The sequence below is a fragment of the Myotis lucifugus genome, unplaced genomic scaffold (genome assembly GCF_000147115.1).
Source record: "Myotis lucifugus unplaced genomic scaffold, Myoluc2.0 scaffold_52, whole genome shotgun sequence".
NCBI lineage: Eukaryota > Metazoa > Chordata > Mammalia > Chiroptera > Vespertilionidae > Myotis > Myotis lucifugus.
The window spans coordinates 6,210,013-6,231,853 of NW_005871100.1; the positions used below are offsets into that span (position 1 = coordinate 6,210,013).

At 39.6% G+C, this 21,841-nt stretch overlaps 1 protein-coding gene across 3 annotated transcripts; it reads right to left on the reverse strand.

Moving 5' to 3' along the window:
* Positions 1 to 5,633: 5,633 nt before the first annotated feature.
* Positions 5,634 to 17,734, reverse strand: NUPL2 (nucleoporin like 2). Of its 3 annotated transcripts, XM_023753853.1 has the most exons (8): positions 17,439 to 17,734; positions 14,600 to 14,831; positions 12,818 to 12,912; positions 9,506 to 9,582; positions 8,656 to 8,742; positions 7,049 to 7,133; positions 6,583 to 6,612; positions 5,634 to 6,477 (listed from the first exon to the last, which is right to left on the reverse strand). In XM_023753853.1, exons 1-8 carry the CDS (start codon positions 17,548 to 17,550, stop codon positions 5,897 to 5,899), a joined length of 1,299 nt encoding a protein of 432 aa, XP_023609621.1. In that variant the 5' UTR covers positions 17,551 to 17,734; the 3' UTR covers positions 5,634 to 5,896. The 3 variants fall into 3 exon arrangements, with proteins under 3 accessions (XP_023609621.1, XP_006088867.1, XP_023609622.1); XM_006088805.3 differs by lacking the exon at positions 6,583 to 6,612 and having other exon boundaries at positions 17,439 to 17,717; XM_023753854.1 differs by lacking the exons at positions 12,818 to 12,912; positions 17,439 to 17,734 and adding an exon at positions 17,207 to 17,371.
* Positions 17,735 to 21,841: the final 4,107 nt, after the last annotated feature.

Here is a 21,841-nt window from a genome sequence, read left to right on the forward strand (position 1 = left end):
AAAATCTAAAAGTCCACCAGCAGAGGAGAGAATTTATAAATTACAACTCATTGGTGAAATGGAATACTGTACCACATTCCAGTCCTCAGACATCCATTCAGGGATCAGCACCCTATTTGGGGCCCAGACCTCCATCCGGGGATCCAGATCTCCCTCCGACCCAGACTTACAGCCTGGGTGCAGACTTACATCCAGGTCCTAGGACAGGGGTGGGCAAACTTTCTGACTCGAGGGCCACAATGGGTTCTTAAACTGGACCGGAGGGCCGGAACAAAAGCATGGATGGAGTGTTTGTGTGAACTAATATAAATTCAAAGTAAACATCATTACATAAAAGGGTACGGTCTTTTTTTTTTTTTTAGTTCTATTCATTTCAAACGGGCTGGATCCGGCCCGCGGGCCGTAGTTTGCCCACGGCTGTCCTAGGACTTTATGACAGGGCCCAGAACTCCATCCCGGGACCCTGACCTCGAACCCAGTATCCATTCCTGTATCGAATGCCAAGACCTCCTTCTGGGGTCCAGATGTCCATCCTACAATCCAGCCCTCTCTCAGGGCCCAGCCTTTCAGCTGTTAAATAGGAGTAGCTCTTGGTATCAGAGTTTGGTCGGAATATCAGAAGAGCCTCTGTGTATCCCATGGCTGATCCAGGATGGCCCTGATCAGTCAGTGAGAGGCTGTGAGAAATGCTACTACACAGAATACTATGTGGTTTTGTACAGGTCGCCTTTTCCCAAATGCATAGTTCCTGATATACGGGGGTGGGAGTGGGGGTAGGGGGGTGGGGGGAAGAGTAGGTTAATTAGGTTAATAACAATAAATAAGACAATAATTTAATAAACAAATAATACAAGAATATTCTCTTTAGTGTACTCACAACTGTAAACTTACTCTTGCCAAGCACTGTGTTCAGGCACATATAATCACCTGGTTGGCCTTGTTAAAGGGCAGACTGATTCAGTAGGTTTGAAATGGGGCCCAAGATTCTGCATTTGTGTTAAGCTCTCAGGTGGTGGTGCTGCTGCTGCTCAGACCACACTGTGGGTTTTGCGGCATGGAGCTGCTAGGTTGTAAGGAGATGCATCTCTGATGTTACCAGATGTTGCTAACTTGCCTTCTGAAGTGCTTGCACCCATCCACACTCCTGCCAGCAGCTCACAAGTCTCTACCTTGTCTTCAATGCCTGTTATTGTCAGACTTTACTTTTTGCCAATTTGATGAGCATGAAGTGGTATCTTGTTAATTGGCCTTTCATGAGTTTTATTGAAGTTGGACCTCTTCTGTTTCTTCTTCTATAATAATTCTCAACATAAACTAATATTTTGGGCAAACAAAATGTCTTCATCTGTTTCATTCTTTAAAGCATTCTTCTTAAAAGATTCCTTCATATTTGCAAGGCTTTCAATAGTTCGTTCTTTAAGTGCTGGAAATAAAAGTGGAAAGGCAGAACCGACAGAATGGAACTGGAAGGAAGCAAAGAGAAGCAGCTACCGTCAAGACAGTTGGGAGGACGTCTCCGTCTAGCTTATGCTCCTCCCGGCTGACCTTTAGGTGGACGTCCCAAGGGACCAGTTTTTATCTTGCCTGAATCCAAGCACTGACAAGAACCAGGAGCCAGATTGGGAGCTTGGCCTCTGAGAACTGAAAGGGATCAACATGCATTAGAAAATGCAGTACCACAGACTGACACTAGGTGACTCTCCAGTACCATGGCACACTATGTATAGCACCAGAAGCCACAGTATCAGACATCAGGGGGAGCGGTAGAGTTGAAACAGGCAGATCCTTTTAATTAGGATATTCCACACAGGCTCAGGGAGGACTCATCCCCAGAGTAGATTTGAGAGGTCTCTGGAATCTCCAGCAGGGCTTAATGGAGAATGTCCCCCTCTGTATGAAAGAGGACCATAAAGTTTGAGAGAGGTGGCTGACTTTTCAAATGCTAAAAATCCCAATAGAAAATAACAAGACATACAAAGAAACAAGAAAACATGGTTCATTTAAAGGAACAAATTAAATTTCCTGAAACTGATCCTAAATAAATAGGCATATGATTTATCAAAGAATTAAAAATAAGCATCATAAAGATGGTTAATGAATTAAAAGAGAGCACAGATAGACAAACAAAATCAGGAAAACAATATATGACCAAAATGAGAATATCAACAAAGAGACAGAAACTGTAAAGAACCAAGCAGAAATTCTGGAAATGAAAAAAAAAAAAACAATTACTGAACAAAAAAAATCACTAAAGGGACTCAATATCAAATCCGACTAGGCAGAAGAGAAATTCAGTGAACTCAAAGACAGGACTTTCAAGTTTCTAAGACAGAGAAGCAAAAAGGAAAATGACTGGAGAAAAATGAGGAGAGCTAAGGAATTTATGGGACATCATTAAGTTGAAAAACATGTATGTTATGGAAGAAGAAAGAGAAGGAGGAAGAAGGAGAGGAGGAGGAGGAGGAAGAGGAGGAGGAAGAGGAGAGAAAGAGGTGGTGGTGGAAGGGCAGAGCTTATTTGAAAAACATAATGGGCCCAAACTTCCCAAAATCTGAGAATAAAAAGATATACAAATTTATAAAACTCAAAAAACTCCAAGGATACATCTATAACCCAGCAATCTTACTTTGAGTACATGAGTGAAAGAATTCAAAGCGGGATCCCAAAGAGCTATCTGCATACTCATGTTCATTACAGTAGCCAGGAGGTAGAAGCAACCCAAATCTCATCAACAGAGAAATGGATATAAAGAAAACGTGGTGTATACATACAATGAAATATCATGCAATCCTAAAAAGAGAAGGAAATCCTATTACATTCTATCATAAGGATGAACCTTGAGAATATTATGATTAGTGAGCTATGCCATTCACAAAGACAATTACTGTATGATTATACTCATATGAGGTATCTAAAATAGTCAAAATCATAGAAACAGAAAATAGAAATGTGGTTGCCAGGGGTTAGGGGGAAGAAGAAGAGAGAATTAATGTTTAATGGGTATAGAGTTTCAATGTGGTTAGAATAAATAATTCCAGAGATATTATACAATAATGTGAATGTTGTACACACTACTTAACACTACTGAACTATACACTTAAAAATGGTGAAGATGACCCTAGCTGGTTTGGCTCACTGGATAGAGTATTGGCCTGTGGACTGAAGAGTCCCAGGTTCGATTCCAGTCAGGGGCACATGCCCGGGTTGCAGGCTTGATGTCCAGTAGGGGGCGAGCAGGAGGCAGCCTATCAATGATTCTCTCTCATCATTGATGTTTCTCTTCCTCTCCCGTTCTCTCTGAAATCAATAAAGATATATTTTGTAAAAAATGGTGAAGATGGTAGATTTAATGTTATTTTTTACCACCATTACAAACAAATTTGAGCTATTAACTTTTAGCTCCTCTTCCCCAATGAATATATATTTTCCCCCAAATTGGACAACATTGTACATGTTACTTTATAACAGGCTTTTGCCTGTTGACTACAGGGTAAAAACCTTTCCAAGTTATTCCCTATTTTTTTAGGTCATTTAGAAAGACTGTTAAGTCCTGGCTGGTTTGGCTCAGTGGATAGAGTGTCAGCCTACGGACTGGAGGGTTCCGGGTTCGATTCCAGTCAAGGGCCTGTGCCTGGGCTGCAGGCTCAATCCCCAGTAGGGGGCGTGCGGGGGGCAGCCAATCAATGATTCTCTCTCATTGATGTTTCTATCTCTCTCCCTCTCCCTTCTTCTCTGAAATCAATAAAAATATAATTTTTAAAAAAAGGAACACTGTTAAGTATACCAATATATGAATCTACTACAATTAACCAATTTCCTGTTGTTGGACAAGAGATTGAATTATTTTACCCTTAAGAATAATATTGTATAACTAAATCCTGCTATGCCTTTGAAAGTGTTTTAACATCAACTTGTTTTATCTCTCCCCTTCTAACCAGCTTTCAGCTATGACACTTCTCTCCTAATCTGTGATCAGATAATCAAGGTAGTTAAATCAGTTTACTTGTAATACAACCTTATTTGCAATTGTCACTTCCTCTCCCTCTCAGGGTCTTGACTGAATCTACCTTTAGGCCTGGCCACCAGCTCATTGCTACCTGTTTCTGATTTTCTGAAACTCTGCTGCCCCTTAGCCCAGGATTAGGAGTTCCTAGCTTTCTCGGACTTCTGATACCAATACCCATGCACACAGTTGCTTCCACTTTGTGGACATTTTTGCTTTACTTCTTGTACTTTTAAGTAACCAATAGCACTTATTTGTGCTTTTTTGACCACGATGGATCTCATTAAGTTCACCACAGTTTTTCATGCGTGAGAACACAGAAAACAGACTTCAATAATTAAATCAAAACGAAACTCCCAAATCACCTATTACTAAGTAGCCTAAATGTAGCCGGCTAGGCTCCTGTTTCCCAAAGTTGACTGACGGAGCTCATGGAACAATTCGTAAAAAAGCACACATTTCCAGGTCTAACCCAATGGGCATTATTTAACAAGTATTCAGGTGATAATTATAATCAGGCAAATTTAGAAACATTGGGTCCTTACTTCCATCCTCAGAGATTCCAGGACCTGGCAAGTTCAAGTGGGACCCAAGGGAGCCTGGTAAGCTTGTAACAAACCTAGGGTAGTGTAGGGTTCATTCCATTAGGGTAGGGGCATTCTAGGAGTCAACTGCAAGTTGGAACAAACATTGGAAAATCTTTAGACCTTGAGACCAAAGTAGGAACTTAGGGTCTATTTATTACCTCCAGCCAAAGGTGGGTTCAGACATACACTCCTTGCGTATAGATCCTATCCCAAATTCTGGGGTTCCAGAACTGTTAGTTGGAGCTATACAGTTCTTCAAGAAGTGAACCAGAGAATCTAGATCCTCTAAGGTCTATCATCCTTTGCATATATTAAAATAATTTGGAGTGCATAGCTTTTATTAGGGAAGGTTTTATTTTCACTTAAAAAAATCAGCTCAGTATCAGTTCTGTGTTAGACAACTGTTCTCACAGTAATAGCTGCATACTTTTTGAGGTTTAAGAAAGGAGCACAGAGCTCTGATATATGTGCCTCAGCCCAGGCCAGGTCTTTGGTTTTTTTGGATCAACCATATGTAAGATATTAAGATGTTACCCCCTCAATCTGAGGACACAGGGAGATCTAAGTATGTCTAAGAATTATAAAAGTTCTAGAAACAGAGCTAGAATACTGACCCCTCTACATACACTATTTATTCACATGATCACAATTTCTATTCCCCTTACAATCCATTTGATTGGATAATGTAAGGAATAAGTACAATTATATAAAAATTAGGCTAAGATAAAAAGTAGCCTGAAATTGTTGAAGAAAACTCAAATGGTGGCCCATGAGAGAGCCAAAATTGAGGAGGGTGGGGGGTGGGACAAAATTATGAGGGAAAAATGTCTCCTAGGTTCTAAAAAATCAAAGTTTTCACTCTTTAAAAGCTATTATTTATCTTTAAGAGAATCTTCTTTTGCATGAAGGAAGGTCATGTTACTGATGTTTATTTGGTAAGTAAGCTAAATATTTAAGCATTTCCCCCCTAATGGTTCTAGAAATTATCTCCTTAAAACAATCTTTAAAGGAAAAACTTTAAAGGTTAAGATAGTAAAATGATGTAGGATGAGAAAATACTTTATTCAGCGCACAGACAGCTTTTCAGTTCCATTCATAATTATAGTAAAAGAAAATCTCTTGCTGGCTATTGTGTTTTATTTAAATAGTTAGGTTCAAGAAAAAAATGTTAAATTTCAAACCCCTAAAGCTATATTCCATATAAATATATAAGTATATATATACATGTGTGTGTATATCTATTCTTCTATATGAACCATTCAAAACAATTTAAAAGTCATTCTTTTCTGTATTTAAAATTGTCCTTTCAAATATTTAGAAGTTCCACAGGTGGTGGCTTCAATGGAATTTTCCCCAGAGTAAATTTCTTAGACTGAAATTGCCTCAGTTCTTCTGCTGTTAGTTGATGCTTGGGTGTGAATAATTCATTACCTGTGGTCGTGCTGCCATTTGAGACAGGGACAGAGGTGGATGTGCTGCTATGTCCATCATGAGTGTCACTGAATGACTTGGAAAAAGGAGTGTGAGAATGTGAGCCTGGACTACCAAAGCCAGCCACAGAACTGCTGTTTCCGAAGGCTGGGGCCCCTGGAACTCCCACAGGGCCTGCCGCCATGGGAGCTGGGAATCCTGAAAACCCGGCTGAGCCAAATCCCGAGGCTGCAGGGGTTTTAAAGGAAAATGAAGCAGCAGATGTGATTTCAGGTTTCCCAAATCCAGGAGCTGGAGTAGAAGTAGTGATGGCAGGACTGGTAGAGGGAACAGCTCCAAATGCTGGAATATTCCCGAACACTGAAGGGCTTCCAGTAGGGGCAGTGGCAAATCCAGAGCTTGTTGTAAAACTAGAATTTTGAGCATTATCACCCATGCTGTTATTCACTGGAAAACCTACAAATAAATCAGAAAAAGAAAAAATCTATTATAGTCAGAAAATGTAGCCATATTACCAGCCCCCACCCCCCACCCCCGCCCAATTTCTCCCTTATTCCTGGCCTGCTTGGATGTTGGGAAGAGAGACGATTACTAGAAGGAGAGGAGAAAAGGAAAATGAGAAGCTAGAACAAACCCACTGGACCCTGTTGTTCTGTCTTTCTGCTACTGCTACACTGATCTCATTTGCACCACTCAAGGAGGCAGCTTTGAGAAACCTCAGGGATTAGCAAGTGCGCGTTCACTTTTGACTTTTGGCTTTTGGCTTCCCCCGCCTCCCCCCCAAAAAATCTCACTAGAGCTGTCACTTGAGGATGATACTATGTTATTATACAAGTGACAAGAAAGTCCTCAAAGGTGCTGCTTCTCTAACTAACAAAGTCTTGAAAACCATTCCTAAAATATACTTTTAAAGCTTGAGCCATAGGGTCTTCAATGGTATTTAACATACCTTCAGGCTTAATGACTTCAAACCTATAAAATCTTATTTTTCTAAATCAATGAAGTCCTGCATTACTGTATCGCTTACCTGGTGACCCGAATGTTGCTGTTTGCCTACTGCCAAATCCAAATGTAGGTGTTGCTTGATTTATTCCATCCTTTATATCGGAGAGCTGTAAAAACAGGCAAATAATAAAGTACTTCATAAATAACTCTATATACTTCACAGCCAAATTCAATGTTTAAAATATGCACTTAAAAATGTGAAGCTAAATGTTTTTAACATAGAAAAATGCCCACAATATGAATATACATTAAAAAAAAGTAAACCAAGCTCAAAGATTAAGAGTAATTGGTTAATGAATTATGGTTTTAATTTTATTCTTGCTTTTAAATATTTTCTAAATTTTCGAATGAACACATACTAAAATCAGAAAAAAAATTTTAAGAATGTATTTCAGTGTCTATAGGCTGACCTGCATTTATCAAGAAACCTAGATATTAGGTAAGGGACCTTTAGAGGATCCCATTCTATTCACTCTAACACTTGAACTGAAGTTGATTCACAATGTCACTACTGAAACTTACCACTAAAATCTATTACACATTTCCCATTGCCTGCAAATATTTCATGCTCTTGCTACTTCCTGCTCTTGAAAGGTCTTTCATCTCTGCTTACTGAAATCTTAATCTCCTTTTTAAGAAACTTTTCACTTACCCCTTTGCCAAAGCCTTTCCTAATCAACTCAAACAGATACGATTTCTCTCATTTGGAAGCCCCAATAGCACATTTAAATATTAAACTCTATTGAGGTATAGTTTACATACAATAAAATGCATCCATTTTATACCTATATATTTATAAAATATATATATATTTCAATGAGCTTTGACAAACTTATAATCACCACCATTATCAAGAGTTAGAACATTTCCATCACCCCTAAAAGCTCCCTGTGTCCTTTTCCAGTCAGCCCTCCCCCAACTCCTGGCACCAAGAAACCACTCACCTGCTTTCTATCACTATAGACAAGGTCTGTCTTTTTTAGTTTCATATAAATGTAATTACTAGTATGTACTTTTTTTTAAAATCTAGTCTCTCTCTCTTAGTGTGATATTCATTAACAGGTAAATGAATAAACAATGTACACTCATGTCATTTTTAAAAGCAATTTATTTTTAAATGCTGATAACTTGAAATATTTGAATGTATGTAATATTTTTCAATTTCAAAATTAATACTACAAAAGTTTAAAATTTTCTCTAAAAACAATTTTTAAAAAGCATGATTTCCTATGCTTTTCTGACTGAAGAACAGAGAGAAAGCAATTTCAGGGCCTTGCCTCTAAATGATGATACAGTTCTTGAGAATGTGTGATTCATAATTTGTGGTTGTTTTCTTAAATATATTTTGATTTATTTCAGAGAGGAAGGGAGAGGGAGAAAGAGAGAAACATCAATGATGAGAGTCAGTGATCAGCTGCCTCTTGCACGCCCCCTACTGGGGATCGAGCCTGCAACCTGAGCATGGGCCTTGTCCAGGAATCAAATCATAACCTACTGGTTCATATGTTGATGCTCAACCACCGAACCACACCAGCTGAGTTTAACTTTGCTTTCCAAATAGAAAGTAAAATTCTCTGCAATAAAGCAATAGATAAGTCACTTCCCTGTAGCAAACTCTCCAATACTCACCAAAGCTATTTTAGTTGATGTATTTAGAGTTTTCAGTTCATTTACCCTGTTCCTCCACTGATTTTTTAACTGTTGGATAGAATTCAGCTGAAGAGAGAAGACAGAAAAATAATGAGTCAATATTGAGTATTTAAGTTAATCGCTCAAATGACAACTTCACGCCTTTGCCAAAATCACAAAAAAGTTAATGAAACATTCTTATGGTCCATAACTTGTAAAATTTGCATTGACCTGTCCCTATTTTCCAAAGATATTCCAGCTATAGTCCCCTCGCCCTGTTCTTCAACTCCTTGTATCTTCTGGTTAAGAATCCTAAGTATCTGGCAGCAGATAGTTAGTTATATTTGGATAGGAGGCGAACATGTGTGCTAGTTAAAACGCATGATCATGACTATAGACAACAAAAAATACAGACTTTATTTCACTTCCTTTAGCATCAAACTTATTCAAACCCAGCTTTTCTATTTTTTGATATATGACATGTGAGAATGTTAATCTATATAACAGACTGCTTTATTTAACTTTGTCTTTCTAGCTTTCATCACGGTGTCTGCACCTAAGAAATGCTCTATAAATGTTTGTCAAATGATGAAAGGGTTTGATTTCTGGGATTGATTGCTGGATAATTTGTAATGAAATAATGACATTCCCAGTTACTACAGTCAAAATATATTATCACCATTTTAGATAACCAATCAATTTCAAGAAAAGTAATTTAGAAAATAAAAATAACCTTGTCTTGAAAAACTTGTAGACCTCACCCACTTTGCCAACCTTTGACTACAAACAAAGAAGATAGTAATTAACAGCTAATCTGTTATTGAGGTAGATGAATAGGAAACAAACTTACATAACTCTGTAAGTTATTGCTGGTTAAGAAGTTATGGTATTCAAGCCTCAACTCCTCTGGTGAAATGTCTGTAAAACCTGAAGTGAGGAATCAATTTGAATCTTTAAAATAAATGCCAATACTTTCAACAGTATAGTAAACCTAAAGGTGCTAGACAAGAAAGTATGCTAATGTTGATCATTAGAAAATTTACATAATTATAAGGAGCCTACACTCTCTTTCATGTTTAAATAAGTATAAAATTAGAATAAAATGTAGTTGGTTATTTGATCTTTGAAGGGGGAACTTTTTCTAAAGATAAACGAAGAGGAAAGAATAACAAAATGGAGAAGAAAGAATAAGAAAGAGAAGAAAAAGAAAGTTGACTATATATACATTCAAACTTCTGTCTAAAAAAATATTCTATATGTTAGAAACAATAAGCAAAATTTAAAGGCAAATGATAAGCTGGGAAAGCCATAATTGCAACATGACAGGAGAAGAGCCAATGTTAATGTATGAGTAGCTCTTACAAATCATTAAAAAAAAGTTAATTTGAGCAAATATAATAAATAGGCAAGTCACAAAAATACAAATATCCAGTAAATAAATGAAATAAAAAGTTAAATTTTAAAAATACAACTTAAAATAGAGATAAAATGCTTTACTTATCAGACTGGCAAAAACGAAAAATGAATATTTATTGTTATTAAGAATGTGGTGAAGTGGACTTTCTCTTAAATTGCCATTAAGGGGATTAAAAATATACAACTTATCTGGGAGGAAATCTGTCAATAAGCATCGCTAGCCTTAGAAATGTTCACTCCTTCTGACCTTAACATAATTTACAGGATTTAATTTCAGGAAACAATTAGATGCATGGAATCTTTTGCAATATATTGCCTGGTTGCAGTGTCTGAAGAAAACCTGTTCTCACACAGATATGTAGTTGGAAAAGGATGAATTTAATGGCCTTTTCAGATAATTGTGAATATTCTTCTTTGATATTATACCAAAACTTGACAGGTAGTAGTTTCTTTTTTTTATTTTTATCCTCACCCGAGGATATTTTTCCATTGAGTTAGAGTGGAGAGAGAGGGAAAGACAGAGAGAAATATCTATGTGAGAGAAACGCATTGATTGGTTGCCTCCAGCATGTGCCCCAACCAGGGCTGGGACTGGGAAGGAGCCGGCAACCCCAGAAAGGAAACCAGGACCCTTCAGTCTGCAGGCCAATGCTCTATCCACTGAGCCAAACTGGCTAGGGCAACAGGTAGTAGTTTCTAAAGGCTAGCTACAATGTGGATGCAACATTTTTGTACAATTATATTAAATCCACTGGTTTATCTTGCACTTAGAATGGATTTTTCAGCCATGTATAATTTTGTAACATTATAGATTGAGCATTTGGAAGTTCTACTGAGTTATCTAGAACTTCCAAATGTTGGCAACTGTCATTGTATAATATTAAAATATTTATACTTATTAATGTCACTATCCATCTCATCAGACGAGACTTTAAGTATCAAGAAGTCATCAAGCTCACATTAGCAGAAAACAGTTTTCCATAATCAAATTTTCACTTGAAAGGCTGAATTTTATCATTGGCAATAAACACTGTCAGTTGTTTTCTATGAAGTGATAGGCTCACTTCATTTATTTTTTTTAAAGAAAATGTCACTAAACACTTAAGTCTAAATAACCATAGTTCTCAGTCATTCTTTCAAATAAAAATTGTCCTGTGGGGGAAGAAGAGTGGCTGGTTCAGCTCACAAGGCAGCAATCACATGAGTGCTTTCCCTCAACATAACCATCACACATGAGCACGGTGCAGGATCACTTTATGTGCGCTTCCCATTTTGTCACATGGAATAGCAAAAGGTTTGCACTCAAAGGTCAATATTTAATAAAAGTAATAACTCTTACCATTTCATCAAGGACATTAAGTGAAAATGACATTATTTTTTTAATTGACTACTACATACTTTAATAGTTTATTGTCTCTGCCTTGATGTATATTTACTACGATGCAATGTATTTTACGCATTAATGCTTTTGCACCAACTGTGCTAATGTCAACACAGTGAAAATGGCAATTAATGTGTTAGTATTATGATGAAAATATTTTTGAATTTGCACAGCCCCCTGCAAGGGTTTCGGGAATAGGATTGCCAAATTCAGCAAACAATACAGAATTTGAATTTTAGACATACAACAAATACTTTTTTAGTATAAGTATGTCACAAGGGCTATTCATATATTAAAATATTATTCTTTGTTTATCTAAAATAAATTTAACTGGGAACCCATATTTTATCTGGCAACCATACTTAGGGATCTACATTCCACATTTTGAGAACCACTGCTTTAGGGCATTCAGTAAGCATTAGGTTTAATTCTGAACTGATTTAAAAAGGCTTAGTACTTCTTTATTTTCTTTATAGAAAAATCACTATCTGAAATTCTCTTATTTATTTGTATTACTTATTGGCTCCCTCCCTCAAGAACATAAGCTTCATAAGGGAGGGATCTTGTCCATCTTGCTCATCACTATATCCCCAGCACTTAGAATAGGGCCTGGCACAAAAGAAATTCAGTAAGAATTTGTTGAATGATTGAGTAAATAAACAACTAAGGAGCTGTGTGACACACATGCTCACAGAGAATGAGCAGGTGGAGCTGACACAGAGCAGAGGTCCCAGAGTTCTGAGGGATCGCAAGGGCTCTCATCTGCTAGGTACCTGCTGTTTACTCAATAGGGCAGAAGCCCAGGACCACCCAGAGTGGGCTTAGAGAAGTGTGGTGTGTAGGTTTCAGCCCAGAAAGGGCTTAGAAACTGTGGACAAAAGAAAATGGGAAGAAAAGGGTATCTACAGAAACGCTATCCCTATAGCCCAGCTAAAGCTCTTTACCTTCAGACATTACCTCCAGCGTAGGCCTTCACATGCTTTATGAAAAACAACTATCCTTAAAAAGAAAGATAGGGAAGCAAGAGAAGAAAGAATCGGACAGCCAAGGCCTTAATGGCAGGGAGGCTATGACTCTTCTATTCCCTGTAGGCAGCCAAGAGGTTCTGAAGTTGTACCTGTAGGGAACCAAGAAAGCAGAGCCTCTGCCTGGGCTTACAGAATGGGAACTGTGGTGGGTCCTGATTGTACTGAGAACTACATATCTTAAAAGAATATACCTTCCAACTTCAACCTCTGAATCAAGAGGTTCTGCTAGAATACTCAAATACTTTAAACAATGTTAATTTCTTTATTTGGCATGGTCCTGGTTTTAGAAAATAAGAGTTGTAAAACATATTTTAAAAACATACAATTTCTCAGTTACCTGAAATACTAGGTTTCTTTTTCATTGGTGAATAAGCAGAGAACATCCACTGCCCTGATGATTCCCAAACCTCCATATCTTTCACAATTCCTTCCCTGACAAAAAAAGAGAATCTTTTTCATCTGCTTATTAAAATTTATCAGTTATAACTTTCAATGATTGAAATTTTAAATTGTAGTAAATATGTACTTTTAGATTTTTTCCCATTATGTTTTCTCAAGTGTTTATTAAAGCAGAAGTTTATAGAAATATAAACTACACTTCATGTTGTAGATATTATAAGACTAAAGAAGTTCATAATTTTGGTTTTCCAGTACACGGAACCATTAACCAATACATTTAACTGAGAACTATTGTACAATATGTATTAAGGAACTAAAATAGAGTCAAATATACAACTTTAATCTTTTTGCTCATTATCATAAACATCAATGATCATTTAACTGGGAAAGAGAAAGTACCATCTATATATATAAAAGCTATGACACACACTGACTACCAGGGGGCAGATGCTCAACGCAGGAGCTGCCAAGCAACAGCAACTTTGCAGAGTGTCCTCTTACACTCCAGGACCCCTTGGGGGATGTCGGACTGCCGGTTTCGGCCCGATCCTGCAGGCCAGGCCAAGGGACCCCACCTGCTGGAGGGACCCTGCTTACTCCGCAGACACCCTTAGAGCCCCAGTGCCACCTCAGGTGCAGCTGGCGGGGAGGGACCAAGGAAGGTTGGCTCCAGGATGTGTCTGGCCCATCCTGCCCAGTCCCACCCCACTGGCCACCTTCTAACTAATTTCCTTTCAATGTGCACGAATTCATGTGCTGGGCCTCTAGTGTAAAAAGCATAATATTTTTAAATGGGTAGGACTTTAGAGATCATTTTGTCTAATTCTCACGCTTTTCAAAAGGGGAAATAGATCCATACCCACACAGTTAATTTGTTGGCAAAGCTGTGGATAGAGTCAGCTCTAAATTAAATCCCCTCCTGCCCCGTCCAGAATGCTACAATTAATAAAATGATACCACAGAGAATCTATATTAAATTTAGGATTTTTACAAAAACATCAAATATAGGAAGGAGAGGCTCATTTGTTTTTTCTTAAAAAAAAAAATCAGTAGTATATGGTACACAACTTAAAATGGTTACCATTGATTCTAACTTGGTTATATGGAAAGTAAAAGACTAACAAGTATATTTTTGTCCTGGGAGCCAGAAGCTGAGGGAAGTTAGATAGCCAGGCACTGATTTGGCACCAGTCGTAACTTCTGCTACAAATGTTCTCCAGAAATGTTAAGGAATTTACTCCACAAAAGGGAAGGGAATCAAATTAAATCAAATTAATTCACTTTTTCAATTTGAATGACGTAAATGAAGTAAAAGTTTTAAAAAGAAAAATTCGAGATGCTATTTGACCTCCAAGCTCACAAGTTGCTTTAAATTACCTCATACTTTGTAAAGGTCTCATAATTTACAACCAACTTAAGCAGGACTACCTTAGAAAGACATTCACAATATATAGTGTTATCAACAGAAAAGTGGGAAAAGCATAATTAGCTCTAAGAAGGCTCTGTACAGATATGGAAAGATGACACATTTTTAAATGAAATAAAATCTAGTATGATATCTATGCAAAATAGTGGTTATCTCTGAGTGATAGGGTCATCAGTGCTTTTTTTTTCTTTTTGCTTATTCTGATTTTTTAAATAGTGTATTATTTCTTTAAAAATATAAGTAATTTTTAAAAAAAGAAGAAAAAAGATAATTTTTCTGAATGCTTTCACTTACAGAAATTTCTTTTCATCTTTCTGTTCATCAGAGGTAGGTGAAGTAGCAAATGGGTTCTGAGATAATCCAAACCCCCTGTTCCTGTTAGCTGAATCTCCAGAATCAAAAGAACCAAAAGATGGTTTTTCTTGCTCTCTGCTGCCCCCCCATGGTGTGGATTTGGAGAAACTGGATGGCTGGATAACACTGGAGTATCTCTGGCTGGTGGCATTCCATCCACGTCTGTTACTACCTGAAATAAAACATAAAATAAAGCCCTAACCAGTTTGGCTCAGTGGATATAGCGTCAGCCTGCGGACTGAAGGGTCCCGGGTTCGATTCCGGTCAAGGGCATGTACCTTGGTTGCGGGCACATCCCCAGTAGGAGGTGTGCAGGAGGCAGCTGATCAATGTTTCTCTCTCATCGATGTTTCTAACTATCCCCCTCCCTTCCTCTCTGTAAAAAATCAATAAAATATATTTAAAAAATAAATAAATAAATAAAATAAAACAATTTTACCAGCAACTCATCTTTTAAATATCTAAAAATTTAATTATATTTTGTCTTATTACATGCAGACATTATGCAAAGACTCAACATTTCCACTCATTTAAAATCACAAAACTCTGCCGAAACCGGTTTGGCTCAGTGGATAGAGCGTCGGCCTGCGGACTGAAGGGTCCCAGGTTCGATTCCGGTCAAGGGCATGTACCTGGGTTGCGGGCACATCCCCAGTAGGAGATGTGCAGGAGGCAGCTGATCGATGTTTCTCTCTCATCGATGTCTCTAACTCTCTATCTCTCTCCCTTCCTCTCTGTAAAAAATCAATAAAATATATTAAAAAATAAATAAATAAAATAAAATAAAATAAAATCACAAAACTCTTCATTTTGTCCTTAAATACTGTAGTTCAGTGTAATATCAACCAATCACATAATAGTCTAATTGAATTTCTGGTTAACAAGATTGAGAAGACTGTAAATCCCTAGAAAAATAATGATATTATTACTAGATTCAGCTGACATAAGCTTATTAAGTAAATAACTGCTTGATAGTGGTGTGGATAGAGGACATATATTCTAAATCATAAGCTCCTTCAGGATAAAAAGCTGTCTGTATTATTCTTGCTCTCCCAGTGGGCCTAATATAATAATAAAGTCTAAAAAATTAGGAATGTACTAAAAAGTTTGTTGAATATAAAAGATAAGATTCTACCCTCTGTCTTTGAATAGATGCTTAAATCTATTTGACTCAGTATTCTCTCTGGGAAAACAGCCACCTGTCTTTCAGGGGGAGATTATAAAGATGATTTGCATATGAAAAAGTGCATTGAGTTCCTCTATTATGAGCATATTACTAATATTTCATAATTATCAAAATGAGCCAACAGGACTCTAACCTCTCTATCTCTATATTTTAAAAAAATCTTATCACTTAAAGTATTTCAATTACCCAACTTCCTAGTTGGGCCCAAGATAATTCACTGAATTGGAGATATTCCATTAAATGTATTAAAAAGTGGAGTAGCAACGAAAATAATTTTATGGTTGGGGGTCTCCACAACATGAGGGGGAAAAAAAGTGGAGTGATGGGAGATATACTCCTTTATGAAAATTCATCTCCCAACTCTAAAACTCCTTAATAAAACCAAAGAGAAGAGGCAGATTGCTGGACCAGAAAGATCCCTCAAGTAGGGATTCATGGTATTTTATTTTTCTAAAGTTCCAAATCCTTTGGGGAATGACATAACGGAAGAAGTCCAATTAGTCTTCTGTATACAGCTTTTGGTCTTCATACTTCTTAATTTCAAAAACATTTTGTTTCAGGTGGCTAAATACACTACGTGATGAGTTATATTACACCTGTCCATCGATTAATCTATCCATTTAACGTTTACATTCCGTTGTTCACGGAAGTACACTCACATTGATCAGACTCCAACTCCTAACTGTTGGTTTGGAGTAATTCACTACAGCTATTGTGGGTGATGCAAAAAAGACTGCCTTCCGGAAGGGGGATCAGGCATGACACCGCAATGCCGCTTAAGGTTGAAAGGTAAGGTGAACATCCCCCCAAAGGGAAGGGGGGTGAGAGTGCGAGAGTGGTCAGCACCTTGTGATCCTAGTTTAAGGACTAGGTTCCAATCCTAAGAAGAGAAAACCTCTTCGTCGGACCTTTAAAAGCGTGTGTGTTGCCATGGTTTCATGTCTGATCTCCCCTCTCCTGGAAGACAGCGCTTTTTGCATCATTCCTAACTGGTTTAACGGAACATCCCAAAACCTTCGTTAAGGACTCGGGCCCAGGGAGCAGGCCAACCCGGTCCTCTGCACTCCGTCCCCTCGTAGCCCCGAGTTCTTCATTGGGCACCCCATCCTCCCAACTTCACCCCCAATTCGATGAGCATATCTGAGGAATGGCTCTGCTACCTTACTCTATTTCCAAAGGAGTTGGCGACTTCCCCAAAGTGAAGAGCCCCGGAAAAGAAGTTTAGTAAAAATTATATTCGAGTCAAGGGAAAAACAACAAGTCCCCGGAAGGGTAGAGAACGGCAAGGAGGCGTGGGGTCGACCTGTGCCAATTCTCGGAACCACTGCCACCCACCGAAGGGGAGGGTTTGACGCACGTACATCTGACTTCACACTCATGGTTCGGCCTCAGAACCAGGACCACGGCCCCGGCTTCGCCCGCTCAACACAAACGGACCGAGTGCCTAAGACGCGGGCAAAACCGCCGGAAGGAAACTGCGTGGCGGGCGCCGCGCGGGGCCCCCCGCGGGAGGCCCGGTCCCCACCCGCTGGACCCGTCGGGCCCATCCCCGCCCGGCCAGCGGCGGAGGCGGCGGGCTGAGCGCCAGGTCACCTGAGGGCTGTTGCTGCCGTCCGCCGCCCGCACCCCAGGCGCCGGGGTGTTCGTTCCAGCACCGCTCCCCAAAGCGACAGCGGCCTTGAAGGAAGAACTGACAGATGGTCATTGCGGCGGCGGCGCCGACGGAACGGTCTCCGAGCGTCCGACGCCAGCCGAGAGCCGAATCAACCCAAAGTTTCCGCCCCGCCGCCGTGACGTCATCTTCTGGCGCCGCGCCCCGCCCCCGGCGCGATGAGAGGCGTGGAATTCACCCAATCGGAGTCGAGAAGAGCGGAGCGCCCCCAGGGAGCCAGCGAAGGCGGACAGCTTAAACCCGGATTTGGAGAAAGAGGCGCGTTTAACCCAGGTGTGGGGCCTCCAGCTGCGAGGGAGGCTCGAGTTCGGAAGGAGAAGAAAGCAGGTCCAGCAAAGCTGGACCCTATGCCCTAACTAACCGGTTTGGCTCAGTGGATGGAGCGTCGGCCTGCGGACTGAAGAGTCCCAGGTTCGATTCCGGTCAAGGGCATGTACCTTGGTTGCGGGCACATCCCCAGTGGGGAGTGTGCAGGAGGCAGCTGATCGATGTTTCTCTCACATCGATGTTTCTAACTCTATCCCTCTCCGTTCCTCTCTGTAAAAAATCAATAAAATATATTAAAAAAAAAAAAAAAAGCTGGACCCTACGCAAGGCCCCGAGAGGAGGATTAGCTGTGGTTTGAGAGGCCGAATGCAACGCTTGTAACAGCTGAGGAAGGAAAAGTGTGCCCAGCCATTCATCAGGACGGATAACCGTGTCAGATGAAGGCAATTGTAACGTAACAGGAAACGGCGTTTCTTTTTTAAGGACCGTCGGAAGGAAAAGTGTTATAACCGCCCCCAGTTTTGGACGAGTACTGTGTTCTTAACCACCGGGAAACCTTGTAAGTCCACGTAAAGGTTGCTGTTTGTAGGAACAAAACATCCCACTCCAGCCTGGAGGATCTAAGACACGAACAGGGAAGCAGTCTCGATTTCTACCCAGGAGCGGGGCTCAGATAAGGGGTTCCTGAAAAGAACATCCCATATTTCCTTAACTTTGTAGTTTCCAATGAAAGAGCCTACACCCACTTCTCAGAACAAACCTGATGTTGCCTTTACACACAGCTGCTTTGCTTGGAGCCTGTCAATACGGTTTCACTTGAATTTTACCTGAAGTGCACCTTCCCCACAAATCCTACAGCTCCCTTTTGTATGGGGAGGCACCCTGCAGTTCCTCTGGTGGTGAGACGCGGAAATTAAACCGAAACGCGTGGTTTTCCTCTGAGCAGGATGTCCCAGGTGATGTCCCAGGTTCTTGTCCAGGTGGATTCGAAGAATGAAGCCACGGACAAAAGGAAAAGGTGGAAATTTATTGGGAAGCAAGCACAGACTCCCACGTGGGGAGGGGGTCCCAAAGGGGTAGCCCACTGAGCCCCCTTTCCCCCAGGTTTATAAAGGCTGCAGTTCTTTTCGTCCTGATATTCTCCTCTGGTTGGTCACTATAGCAGCTTTAGAGCTCCAACCCCACGTGGGGTCTCCCTTTATTCTTCTCCCCGTCCTGTGGTAGAATTCTCTACTCCCTGTGAAAATCTGTTTTCCTCTTTCTCCCTTCTGTTCCCCCACTTATCTTCTGTGAATGGGTATCTTCCTCTCCCTTTAGGCTGTGGAGCCTTTAGTTCTTTGTGAATGGATGCCTTTTGGCAGCTCCCAGCCCCCAGCAAACTTTGCCTCTCCCATGGACCCTCTGTATTTTTAATATATATTTTTAAATTGATTTCAGAGAGGAAGGGAGAGGGATAGAAACATCGGCTGCCTCCTGCACACCCCCCACTGGGGATGAATCCCACAACACAGGCACGTCCCCTTGACTGGAATCGAACCTGGGACCCTTCAGTCCACAAGCCAGCGCTCTATCCACTGAGCCAAACCAGCTAGGGCAGACCCTCTGTATTTTTAAAACTCCCTAAACCTGCCTATTTTACCCCTAAAAACTCCTTTCAGTGTTTAGTTTCTTTGGTTGCAACGAATCAATAAATCTGACTTGGTTGGGTTGCAGGTTTGTCCCTGGTGGGTTTTCAACAGGTGTGTGCAAGAATTTTTAAAACATGCAATAACTGACTATTTAGTCAGGAGCACTGACCTCTTTTCCCTAAGACTGTCATATAAAAAAAAATGACAACAACTAATACAATAGCCATTTGGTGAGAATGACTAAAAATTATACCTTTTAGTTAGATCAGCAAAAATAATGTGTGTGTGTGTGTGTGTGCATGCGCGCGCACCCGCTAAAGAATTTTAATAATGACTTTGTGTGTGCCATGAAATAAAAACGGTTGAAAATTGCTGGTTTAGGATGATTGACTATTGTATTTGCTCACATACTTTGGATTTTGAGGACAGCAGAATCTACAGGAGCACTGGGAATAACTGGTGCAACCTAGTTTATCTTTTTAAAAAATAAACCTAATTTATTTTTTAAAATCAGTTTATTCTAAAACAAACTTGAGTTACACATATAGAACAAAAAATGTTTTTTCCTGAGCCACTTGCAACTATATTGCAGACCTGATGTCCCATCACCCAAATACTTAGTGTATTTCCTACAAATAAGGACATTCTCCTTCTTAACCACAATACAACCAGCAAAATCAGGACATTAATATCGATGTATTACTACCATCTAACCCTTAGAGTCCATTCATGTTTTGTCAAATGTCCTAATAACATCCTTTAAAAAAAAAAAAGAATCCAGTTCAGAATCAACGTTTCCTTACGTGTATTTCCTTTTTTATTTAAATTTTATTTTTCAATTACATTTTACATTCAACATTATTTTGTGTTAGTTTCAGGTTTACAGCACAGTGGTTAGATAATACTTTACAAAGTGTTCCCCCAATATTTCCAGTACCCATCTGGCACCAGACATAGTTATTACAATATAGACTTATTCCCTAAGCTGTGCTTTATGTCTCCATCACTATTTTGTAACTACCAATTTGTACTTCTTAATCTCTCCACCTTTTTTACCCAGCTCTCCAGCCCCTCTCCCCTTTGGCAACCATCAGTCTGTTCTCTGTATCTGAGTCTGTTTCCATTTTGTTTGTTCATTTGTTTTGTTCTTTAGATTCCACATGTAAGTGAAATCATATGGTATTTGTCTTTGACTTATTTCACTTAGGATAATATCCCCTAGGTCAGTGGTCGGCAAACTCGGCTCGCCGACCACATGAAGAATCTTTGGCCCCTTGAGTGTGGCTCTTCCACAAAATACCGACTTCTGTGCATGGACCATGAAGTTTCAATCGCACTGTATATGCACGCTCGCACGTGGTATTTTTTGGAAAAGCCACACTCAAGGGCTAAAGAGCCGCATGTGGCTCGCGAGCCGCAGTTTGCCGACCACTGCTCTAGGTCCATCCATGTTGTCACAAATGGTGAGGTTTCATTCTTTTTTTTATGGCTGAGTGGTATATATATATATAATTTCACCACTTTTTTTATCCACTCATCTATTAATGGATACTTGGGTTGCTTCTATATTTTGGCTACTGTAAATAATGCTGCAATGATCACAGGGGTTCATATATTCTAATTAGTGTTTTGGATTTCTTTAGATATATACCCAGAAGTGGAATTGCTGGGTCATAAAGCAGTTCCACTTTTAATTTTTTCGAGGAACCTCCATACACTTTCCCACAAGGGCTGCATCAGTCTGCCTTCACACCAACAGTGCATGAGGGTTCCCTTTTCTCCACATCCTCGCCAACACTTGATATTTGTTTATTCACTGATGATAGCCATTCTGACAGGTGTGAGGTGATATCTCATTGGGGTTTTAATTTTAATTTCTCTGATGATTAGTGATACTGAGCATCTTTTCATATGTCTATTGGCCACCTGTATGACCTCTTCAGAGAAGTGTCTATTCAGGTCCTCTGCCCATTTTTTTTTTTTAAGTTGGATTGTGTTTTTGGTGTGGAGTTGTATAAGTTCTATGTAATTTGTGGATTTTTAAAAAAATGTATTTTATTGATTATTTACAGAGAGGAAGGGAGAGAGATAGTTAGAAACATCGATGAGAGAGAAACACCGATCAGCTGCCTCCTGCACATCTCCTACTGGGGATGTGCCCGCAACCCAGGTACATGCCCTTGACCGGAATTGAACCTGGGACCTTTCAGTCCACAGGTCGATGCTCTATCCACTGAGCCAAACCGGCTAGGGCAATTTGTGGATATTAACCCTTTATCAGGTATATCCTTGGTGAACATCTTCCATTCAGTAGGTTGTATTTTCATTTTCTTTATTTCCTTTGCTGTGCAAAACCTTTTGAGTTTGATATAGTCCCCACTTTTTTCCCTTGCTGGAGGAGATATAACAGAAAACACATTGATGAGATG

Bases quoted from the DNA above. Each gene is read 5' to 3' on its own strand.
- NUPL2 (XM_023753853.1), bottom strand. From the start codon at position 17,550: ATGACCATCTGTCAGTTCTTCCTTCAAGGCCGCTGTCGCTTTGGGGAG. The intron at 8,743-9,505 runs GTAAGTTTGTTT...TTCTCTCTTCAG, and splicing joins GCAATAACTTACAGAGTTAT to CTGAATTCTATCCAACAGTT. The intron at 6,613-7,048 runs GTAAGCGATACA...CTCTCCTTCTAG, and splicing joins AGCAACATTCGGGTCACCAG to TAATCGTCTCTCTTCCCAAC.